The following is a 10,215-nucleotide window of genomic DNA, read 5'->3' as shown; positions in this document are numbered from 1 at the left end:
ATCTGCTCTGGTGAAGTTTTCAGTATGCATGTACTGTGGTTAGGGTTACAGTTAATTGCTCTCTTCTATATATAAATTAGTTCTTCTTGTAATTTTACATTTACCTCTCATCTCATTGTACAAGTGACTGAATAAGAACTACAACTAATGTCTTAAATGACACTACTATTATTATGACATAGTATCTCAAATGTGTCTCATCTCATATGCACACAATAACTTATATATCACACACATCTAAACCTAAAGATCATAATAACATACATATATAAAATCAGTAAGTAACTGATAAAACTAAAAAATAGCTCACCTTTGTTTCCCGGAACCCGTGTTTCCCTGTGGCTCACTGTGTGTCTTCCCGGTCTGACTGTGTGTGTGTGTGTGAATGTTAGTAGGCGCATTTACCTCTTCCTGGCTCTGGCAGCTCTCTATACCTGTTTGTTATATACTCATCACCTATAGTTCATGCACTCTGGTCCTCATCTCACTCATCACGACATTGTTCACCCAGTCAACGTGGTAAAAACGCTCTCCGCCACTCAGTTTTAGTATACTTGAGTTATTCCATGAATATTTCCTTGTTTACCTTGTTAACTTTGTTTCGCCTATGCCCCGGGACTCCAGTGCCTGAATTTTACTCCATTTCCCTCAAGCCGCTGCCTGTTAACCCTCTCTGTCATGCTGTTCACTCCCAGCCATCTCCAGTCTCCTACCATCGCTCACCACTCCTCCCCAGCAACACCTCCACCTCTCATGCCTGACTTCTCCTGCCTAAACCCCCTCCTCTCCTTTCATCTCCCCACAACCTTTTCACTATTAGATGACTATGACTGCTTCTGTGTCCAGATGTCTAAAACAAATGTTAAACCCTTGTTCATTATCTTAAGGATAAAAGGTATTTTTTATATCTCTTTTAAGTTAAAAAGTAGATCTCAACCAAGGTTGTATAAAGTGAAGTGGGTCTTCAAAGCATTTTACATCCACTTGAACCAATAAATTGTTAAGTAATTTATTATTTATTTTTAATTTACTTGATCCATCTGAGTATAATAACACAGATTGTGGAGGGTAACAATAAGATTTTTATAGTGCCTTCCAAGTTTCCCAAGGCCGCTTTACAGAGCAAGAACACAGAGTAAATAAATAGAACTAATAAATGAAAACAAGATGAGACAGAATAAGGATGGCAATGATGGGAACGAAAAACAAAGCAAAATGGAAACAAATGTAGTACTGTTCATATAGTATGATTCCAGACAATACCCACTGTGGACAACAAGGGAATCACATGTCACAGCTCACACTCATTGGGTCCATCCATCCATGTAGCCATCATCACCTGTTCATTTTTCTGGATATCAGGAAGTCTGATTACTGGAAGTAGATATGATTGGAAATGTCTTCCTCCAACGGCATGAGAGCATCCTGACAACTGAACACCTCAATGTTTCTCTGGAACACAGCATGTTTAAAATATTACTTCAAGGAACATAGACACACACACACCACAATCACAAGCTGCCTTACCTTCATGCCTGTCAGTAACTCCTCTCTCGGTGTGGTGAGGAGAAGCTGGTAGAGTCTGTACTTCTGAAACAAACTGGAACCAACACAACACACAGGGTCAGCTATATAATTATTAAAGGTCCCATGTTGTAGAAAGTGAGATTTCCACATCTTTCTGATTATAAAGCAGGTCTAGGTGCTAAATAAACACTGTGAAAGTATCAGAATATCTGCCTTAAAACAAGCTGTCAGGACCTCAATAACTTTGTGATATCACAATCAAGCAGTCACCACCCTCAGCTATGCCCCAGCTGGGCCCACCTGGACATTCCCAGCCTGGCGACAGTTTTTTGTAATGGGCTGTAAACATGTGTATTTCTGCTGTAAAGTTGGACATTTTCACGTGGGAGTCTATGGGGATTGACTCACTGTTGGAGCCAGATTCAAGCGGCCATATAAAGAAGTGCGGTTTTGGGCACGTCTGTGTTGGCTTAATTTTTTCAGCCCCAGAGGTTGCCACTTGATCTGTACACACATATTCACAAAAACACTTTCCCTTTGTGTCCTAACCTAACCACTGACATCATTTCTACATAGATTTTATTCACCGTCTTTTTTTTACAGATACAAATCTTTTCTACACATGAAAAAACTTGAATTTCTCATGCAAATTTATTTTACATGTTTATAGGTTGATTTACAACTGCGCACTTTGGAATAATTTGTGAACATCATTTTACAAGCTCAGATTGGACACAAAGTTAATAACATGGGATTAATATAAAATATGACATTTCCACTACATAACCTATAATGGAACCTTTGAATCACATTTTGGAAAACCCCATGTATAGATATTTCTGCCCAATACATAATCATTTTTAGATTTTCTTGTTACCTGTTTCTGATGTAACATATGAGCTCTGTGGCTTCATCTCTGTCCAGAAGTGAAGTGGTGTCTTCCTCTGACGTTTGGCAGGCAGTAGCTAAGGCCTTAGCAAACTCCATCAAGTTCTCCACTAAACCCATCTGTTTCTCTGGAATATGATGAAAAGACACCGTTTAGTGCATTGATTATGATATATGTGTAATGCATTTACAAGTCATGTTTTCTGCATCATGGAAACACATTTTAAAGATCAAGTGCTCATTTACAATGAGCAATTTTTGTAAGTATCAGAAACATGTCAATTTAACATCCTGGTCAATGTTGAGGTGGTAGTTATAGTTTAGTTATAGTTATAGTTTTGTATTGAACAGCTTTATATTGAGAGCTATTTCTAATATTCTAATCTAAAAATGCAGGATTTGATGCTGGGCTATTGTAATGGATCACTTAAGATTGTAGAGGTGCACTTAATAAGCTGATAACTCAGTTTAAAGCGTCTTCTAAAATCACTCCACTATTCTATATAATACACTATAATAATAAGTGTGTACACACATCATGCCCTCAAAAATCCAAAATGGAACAAAAAAGTAGCATCCATGGCATGCACCCTACTTTCAGTCAACACAATGCAATGCTCTTCGTTTTATTAGATTAGAAAGTGACTGACAGCTCTACAACTAAGAAGTGCCTGTTATATGGTGAATGTGTGAGCAAGGAAGTAATATGAGACACAGCAGAGGTCTGTTTTCATTACAGACATTTTTACACAGTAGGAAAAGCTAAGTTGTGAATGATAAAATGAACAATGATTCAGTTTCAAAATCCCGGTTTGGTTCCTTTTAGCTCACTGTCATACTGTCATGGCTTACTGGAACACTTGAATGTTACAGAGCCATTATCATCACCTTTACTTCTGCTATGTCATCATAATGTGTGCTGTGAACAAGGCCTGTTGCAAATACGTTAAGTTTCTTAATTCATTTTGTGCTTTCCTTTTTCACACACCTCTATATTTAGATCCTATATTTTCCACTGTATCTTATTTGCTACACAAACATAATGTAAAGCCCACACAAATCAGATTTTCAAATGCATGTTGTCTGCATGAAAATCTATTAGCAGACTCTTGAAAAAGTTACAGGATCATTGCATGTTAATGCGGAGCAGACTTTTCAAATCTTTTCAAATTTTCAAATATGATGTAAGTTAGATAAAAAAAATTTCTACCTCCCTCTTTTCACTCCCTATAAGATATCTCTGCCTGTCTGTCCTATTTACCTCTTATGTTCTCCAGCAGCATGTGTAGTACAGCTATGGTGAAGGCGACCTGTTTGGGGGTGAACTTGGCCTCTTTAGTCCACCAGAAACAACAGACGTAGCAATCAAGGAGGGCAGCTTCCTTCATACAGGTCTGATGGTTTCTATAGCCCAGGATCTCCTTCAGTTCCCTACAGACAAGCAGTACACGCTGAACCACAGTCACTTACGTGCTAATAAATAATAACAACAACAACAACAATAATAATAATAATAATAATGATGATAATAATAATAATAATAATAATAATAATAATAATTATAGTACATTTTATTTATTAGCGCAACCCAAACTATACACATATAAATAAAGCAACAATTCAACAATTCAAGTGCACAGTGTACATGTCTAAGAGCACTAGGAAAGGCCAGCAGAAATAAGTGGGTTTTAAGCTGCAACTTAAAAGAAACAACCAGAGTCTGGGGGAGAGCATTCCATTGGTTAGGGCCAGCTATACTAAAGGTCCTATCACCCATGGTGCGCAGTCTGTCCAAACCTTGAGGGTTTGTAGGGATGGAGAAGATTGGTTAGGTATTGAGGTACTAGACCATGGAGAGATTTATAGACAAGTAGCAGTATTTTAAAGTGAATGTGGTATTTAACTGGGAGCCAGAGTAGTTGCTGAAGAGCGGGGGTAGGGGTGGTGCTCCCAGGACTGTGCGTGACTGTAGTTGCAGCTAAATTTTGAACAATCTGAAGTCTATTTAATGCCCGTGAAGGCACACCAAGGAGAAGAGCGTTACAGTAATCAAGTCGAGATGTGATAAATGCATGGATGAGGGTCTCTGCAACAGAATGGGTAATCTGGAAATGTTCTTGAAATGGAAAGAGGCTGTTTTGGTGATGTTTGTGTGTTAAAACAGAGGGTGGAGTCTAGAGTTACACCAAGATTTCTAACTTCACCTGCAGAGGATATAATGAACCCAGGGATGGTGAGATTTAAATGGAGAACTTTGTAAAGTGTCGCTGAGCATGGCTTCAGATTTATCTTGGCTGAGTTTGAGATAATTGCAGGTCATCCAATCACTGATTTCATTTAAGCAGTCGGTCAGGTTGGATGGTGGCAAAGTGTCTGTGGGCTTGGTTTGGATGTAGATCTGTGTGCTGTCAGCATAGCAGTGGAAATTGAGGCCATGCCGGTGAATTATTTGTCCAAGAGGTAAATGGTAAATGATAAATAGTAGCCAAAGAACTGCGACCTGGGAAACACCATGGGAAAGGGAGGATGTGGTACCTGAGGTTTCTGATGGAGACTAATTGTTTTCTTGCTGTGAGGTAGGGCCTGAACCGGGATAATGGAGTGCCGATGACACCAAGTAAATGTTCTAATCTGTCCAGGAGAAGTTTGTGGCTGACTGTATCAAAAGCGGCAGACAGATCTAACAAGATGAATATGTTGAGATAACCAGAATCTGAGGCTATGAACAGGTCATTTGTCACTTTGGTGAGGATAGTTTCTGTACTATGTTTTGTCCTAAACCCAGATTGGAACTCTTCCCACAAGTTGTTGTCAGACATATGAGCCAGGAGCTGGCTGGCCACAGTGCGCTCAAGAGTTTTGCTAGGAATGGAGACTGGTCTGTAGTTGTTGTGGTCCTCCAGGTCAGTTCCAGGTTTTATTAGGACTGGGGTGACAGGAGCCATTTTTAAACAGGAAGAGACAGAGCCAGAAAGACGAGATGTATTAATTATCCTTAGTCAGCAGGGGGCAGAGGGCAGGCAGGCACGATTTTATCAGAGGAGTGGGCATGGGGTCAAGAAGGCACATGGTAGACTTTGAGTTTTTCTAACGGTGGTTATATGTTACTCATCGACAGGGGAGAAAGCCGAAAAACAGCTGACAGGGAGGGGAGGGAGGGGTGATATAATTACATTTCATGGACATATTATGTAACTGGTGGTAGATGGAAGTTATTCTGTTCTGGAAAAAGTCTATGAAATCACAGCAGAGTTTTGTAGAGGTAGTTTGAGGAAATTGTTTTGCTGGTTGATGTAGCTTATTGATTGTAAGAAAAAGCTCTGGGGTTGCCTTGTACTTTTGTAATAATGGTGGAGTAGTAAGTGGTCTTTGCCTTGTTAAGTGCTTCCTTGTAAACTCTGAAATGCTCTTTGTATGCTAGTATATGTACAGTTAAACCAGTTTTCTTGCTGAGACGCTACAGTTGGTGGTCAGCTGCCTTCATTTTGCGCAGCTCTGTCGTAAACCATTTGAGTGCGAGATTTTAGAGCAGCAAGATGATTTAAGGTATCTGAGAGGAGCACATTAAATTTAGAGACCAGGCCATCGGTTGATGAGTTTGTGTAATTGTGGGTGAGCTCAGCCTCCAACATGTTCATAAGAACGGGTTTGCTCAGATAACTCAGATAACTCTTGATGTTCCTGTATGTGATAGTGCAAGAGGAATGAAGTTGATGTGAGGGGACAGGGAGTAGTACCAGAGGAGCAGACAAGGTCCAGTGTATGACATTTAGTATGTGTGGGGAAGTTGATGTGCGGGAATTGAGGGAATGAATTCTGCAGCAAATTAACATTTTTTAGGGTCCAATTTGAATATTCAGGTCACCAACTAACAAAATGGAGTGAAACATAGAACAAACAGATGTGAGTAGCTCAGAAAGTTCACTAATGAAAACAGGATGTTCTGGGAGGACGGTATATAAGTAAACGTTACAGATGCTGACTGAGGTGTTTTACAGTTTACCATAATTAAATTTTGTTTGTTTACACTTGCAGTCCTTTTCCTGCCTGGGAGAGTAGTTGATTTTTTGAAAAGCACAGTGTTTAAAACCTGACTTGTCTTACAGACTCTCTTGGGGTATGCAGGGTTCAGCAAAAGGGGTGCTCCATGTTGATAAGGGGAGTGTTGACATTATGCGTGTGGTCTTATAAGTGAATCACGCAAATGGGACTGTGTTGATGGTATGAACAGAAACAGTTGAGAAAGGAGACGGTGAGTCTATTCATTCCAATGGGAGAAGTGAAAGTGCTCACAGATTATGACCGATTCTTTCAAGCCATAGTCACCGAAATAAATATTGGACCCATTTTTCACAAGCCACAGATCTCCAGAACATTCTGACATTAAAATGGCATTTTTCAGACTGATAGATCAGGATTAATTTACTTTATTCTGATGTCGCTTTCCAACCAGATAACCAGGATCCAGAGACAGTAATCTTTGGATGGACATGAAACCATGAATAAAAAGTTAAAACTTAAATAAAACTTGTGTTTCTTTGTCATTATTTTTTAACCGTTTTTGGAAGAGAAAACAGAGAGTATTAGGCTATTAGACTGATATGATCTTGTACTGGGTTAATCAGATATCAAGCTAGCAGATGAAAGCGAGCGGGAAAATAAGGTACAAAATTGTACCAGTGTTGTATTGTCTTGTATTGTTTTGACATGGACAAGAAATCCATCAGTTAGTGTTAAAATTGCCAAAGCCAAAGCAAATTTATCCGTTCTTTCTCAAAGGATGAAGACAGGAAAGTCCGGATAAAGTTAGATATTAATATTAGCCACTGTCACATTTCATACCAGTTGCATAATAGGCCTGCATGAGCCGGTCCATGGGAGAGTGGCATGATTGTTCATGGTCACATTCTGGTTACCACAGCCAGAAGAGCCTAGGACAGAAATGTGTTTGGCTTTGGCCATGGCTATAGTTGAGATGCACAAGGATGCACTTGGTCTTCTCTCTGACCTCAGTTTCCACACCAGCTTTCCTTCAGCTTAGAGATGGTAACTCTCTTGCTAATGCTATTACTATATTGAGAACTTTAGATCCAGACGCCCGATGGTTAAATCCTTCGTCCAGATGAAAGAGACGGTTAAAACAGCAAAGATCTGACAGTTGAGACATAAAATGTGGCTTAAAACTGATGAAAGACCAGGGCATGAGGTCATTTCCTCTTTTTGGGACAATTTGTGGGTTTTAGCAATGTAAGGTAAATTACGAAAAGATCTCCCGAGTGTGTTGAACATGCTTCGGAGTACAGGCGTCAAGGCTACTTACAACAGCAGGTGGTCTGCGCCGCGCTGCTGCAGCTCTGCGGTTTGTTGGAGAAACAGCGCTTCCCACTGCGGAAACAAAGCGTCCTCTTTCTTACAAGATAAAACACAGTAAAGCCATGTCAGACAACCCACCCACACACACAGCAAACACTTCTTATAAGCGCAAAGCTCAGCTCTACCTGTAGTTTACTGTCCATTGCTTTTGGTTGCTCTTTATTTTCAGGACGCGTAGCTCCTCCGGACATGTTGACGCTATTTGTCGTTGCCATAGCAACAGCCCTTCGGCCTCAGCGGTGAAGTTCTTACTTGCAGAGAGAAAAAAATAGATGCCCGCCTCATTAAATATTTATTTTTGAGGAGATTTCACATATTTATACATTAAAACTTTCACCCGAAAAATGTTTCCTACTGTGTTTAGGCATCAAAAACATAGAATAATGTCTCACGTTGGAATGATAGCTGGTTATAGCCTTCTGTTTTGAATTTTTTTTTTTTTTTCTGATCGGAAAAACTGTATGTGCTTTTGCAAATTTTCGTCCATTTACTGTAGGACACTTTCTGTAAACTAGCCGTTCTACAGGGCTTCATTACTCACGTCTCCTACAACGTCTTTTTTCAGTGTTGTCACTGCTATTGTATGAATATCAATATCATCAGTTAAAATAAAATAATTAAAATCAGTAAATATTACTGACGGCATTCCAGAAAAGTCATCAATAAAATGTGAACAGTATTCCGGGGCCTGTTGATGGTAACTACTGCAGTTACCAGTTTGATCATTTAACAAAGCTGGATAATTCTGTGAGAAGAGGCCTGTTCTTTCAGAGTGGCTCCCCTCTGATTGCTACATATATGTGACTTGATCCCAGCTAATTTGGTGCCGTATCAATTCATGTATGAAGTAACTGTGGCTTAACATTCATTCACTGATGATTTGTTATATGCTAACTAATGACACTAAATCTTAGCAACTTGGGCATTTATTAATAGTGTCCAACAAGAATTCATGACACATCCTGCATGCATTCGTGTATGCATTAGCTCATGAGTGTGAACTGGTGGCTACTTTCTCATAACAAATTATCCTCAACAAGACTCGTTAGACTGATATAGCTGCTGTGTGGTTATCAACTGATGGATGAAACGTCACACCCTCCTCCGCCCTATGTACCGCCTCCAATGTATTGAACTGGGTTTCCCCGCCCTTGCTCGCTACGTAACATGCGGCACATCTATAGTGGTAAATTGAGCGCAGCCACTATCTCCACTGACCTGGATTGAACAGGGTCTGATTCGCTCTCAGCTGTGGAAAAGACGCCACCGCAGGTAATTTAGGGGTCTTCTTTTCTCAAAATATCCTCAGTACATTTAAGATGTGTCTGTCATCTGATCCACTGACTGACAGCTTCACTGCGATGAACATATTTGGAGAAATGGTTCATTCTTAATTCAGAAGAACAGTCAGAGCGCACATGTAGAGTTAAACGCTGTTACCAGCCTTGCTGTTCTACTAAAGAAATGAGAACCGTGTGTCGCTGTAGGCTGTCGGATAAACCAGGACCTGTCGTCACTACATAGCAAACTGATTCTGAACGTGATCTGACGTCGTTCCCACCGCCCACACTCATATGTCATTCTAAGCTGGAAGTCTAGGTGGCAGACGAATCTTCTGCTTTGATTTCTGTGCCGTGCAGATGGAGTCGGGACCGGGAGGCCGTGACTGCCCGTCACCGCTGCTCCTGCAGCCGCGGAGTTGTAGGAAGAGTACTGATCTGCTGGAAAGACCCCTGTGATCTGATCATCCTCTGCTGCTACAGTAGTGTTTGAGACATCAACATAGTTAAAAATCGCTGCTGAAATCATCATACTCTACATGGACCCGCAGGGCGCAGCGAAGGGGGGAGCGGGGGCCTCCGGAAGAGACCAGAGCTTCACAACTCAAGTCTAACTCCACTAAGGCTCATGGTGAGTTCTTATGCTATTTATCATTCGCCTATTTTATACACTGTCTATGTATGATCTGTGACTACATGGTGTTTTTGCAACAGTGTAGCTGAGGGTATTAACATAAAAATAAAATCATAATTTACCATCAGAGTTAGTGGATTTTATGATTTGGGATATTGGGCTGTATAAATAAGAGTAAATTAAGGTTACAGTGCAAACAATATATATGTCTAGTTACAAGTTAAGGGGACATTTTAAGGATAATAATTCTCAGGTGATTCTAAGACACTGCACTGCACTGCATCAGCAATTCTGAGGTTTAAAACTGAGGTTGGATTATATTAGTTGAAACTGTTGGTTGCTTTAGGCTCAGTGCAGCTTGCAAAGCAGGGCCACATCAATGCACAAGAGTGGCCCAGGGCAAAAATGAGCTATGGCCCCCTACTATCTCCCTGTGTCTCTTCTCTGCATTAGTAGTATGTTTCTGGTAATGTGACTAACCTGATTTTACATCAAAGTCAAATTAATAACCAT

At 40.3% G+C, this 10,215-nt stretch overlaps 2 protein-coding genes across 3 annotated transcripts in view; one reads left to right on the top strand and one right to left on the bottom strand.

Moving 5' to 3' along the window:
- Positions 1-1,008: 1,008 nt before the first annotated feature.
- cabcoco1 (ciliary associated calcium binding coiled-coil 1) lies at positions 1,009-9,370 on the bottom strand. 2 transcript variants are annotated; one of them, XM_056366918.1, is made up of 7 exons: positions 9,007-9,370; positions 7,914-8,039; positions 7,736-7,824; positions 3,677-3,846; positions 2,405-2,543; positions 1,528-1,600; positions 1,009-1,452 (listed from the first exon to the last, which is right to left on the bottom strand). In XM_056366918.1, exons 2-7 carry the CDS (start codon positions 8,001-8,003, stop codon positions 1,372-1,374), a joined length of 642 nt encoding a protein of 213 aa, XP_056222893.1. In that variant the 5' UTR covers positions 8,004-8,039; positions 9,007-9,370; the 3' UTR covers positions 1,009-1,371. The 2 variants fall into 2 exon arrangements, with proteins under 2 accessions (XP_056222893.1, XP_056222894.1); XM_056366919.1 differs by having other exon boundaries at positions 7,736-7,800.
- adgra1a (adhesion G protein-coupled receptor A1a) overlaps positions 8,966-10,215 on the top strand; it is a 20,222-nt gene continuing 18,972 nt past the window's right edge. The window contains exons 1-2 of the mRNA XM_056366917.1: positions 8,966-9,060; positions 9,429-9,699. Coding sequence (XP_056222892.1) covers positions 9,697-9,699 — 3 coding nt within the window. The 5' untranslated portion in view covers positions 8,966-9,060; positions 9,429-9,696. The remainder of the gene's footprint in view (positions 9,061-9,428; positions 9,700-10,215) is intronic.

This window comes from Seriola aureovittata, chromosome 21 (assembly GCF_021018895.1).
Source record: "Seriola aureovittata isolate HTS-2021-v1 ecotype China chromosome 21, ASM2101889v1, whole genome shotgun sequence".
NCBI classification, from domain to species: domain Eukaryota; kingdom Metazoa; phylum Chordata; class Actinopteri; order Carangiformes; family Carangidae; genus Seriola; species Seriola aureovittata.
Note: the sequence above shows the minus strand (reverse complement) of the source record. Positions and strands in the feature narration are given on the sequence as shown.

Coding starts and splice junctions, on each gene's coding strand:
- cabcoco1 (XM_056366918.1), bottom strand. CDS start 8,003: ATGGCAACGACAAATAGCGTCAACATGTCCGGAGGAGCTACGCGTCCT. Junction 3,847..7,735: donor GGCGCAGACCACCTGCTGTT/GTAAGTAGCCTT, acceptor GCTTGTCTGTAG/GGAACTGAAGGAGATCCTGG. Junction 1,601..2,404: donor ATATGTTACATCAGAAACAG/GTAACAAGAAAA, acceptor TGTTGGTTCCAG/TTTGTTTCAGAAGTACAGAC.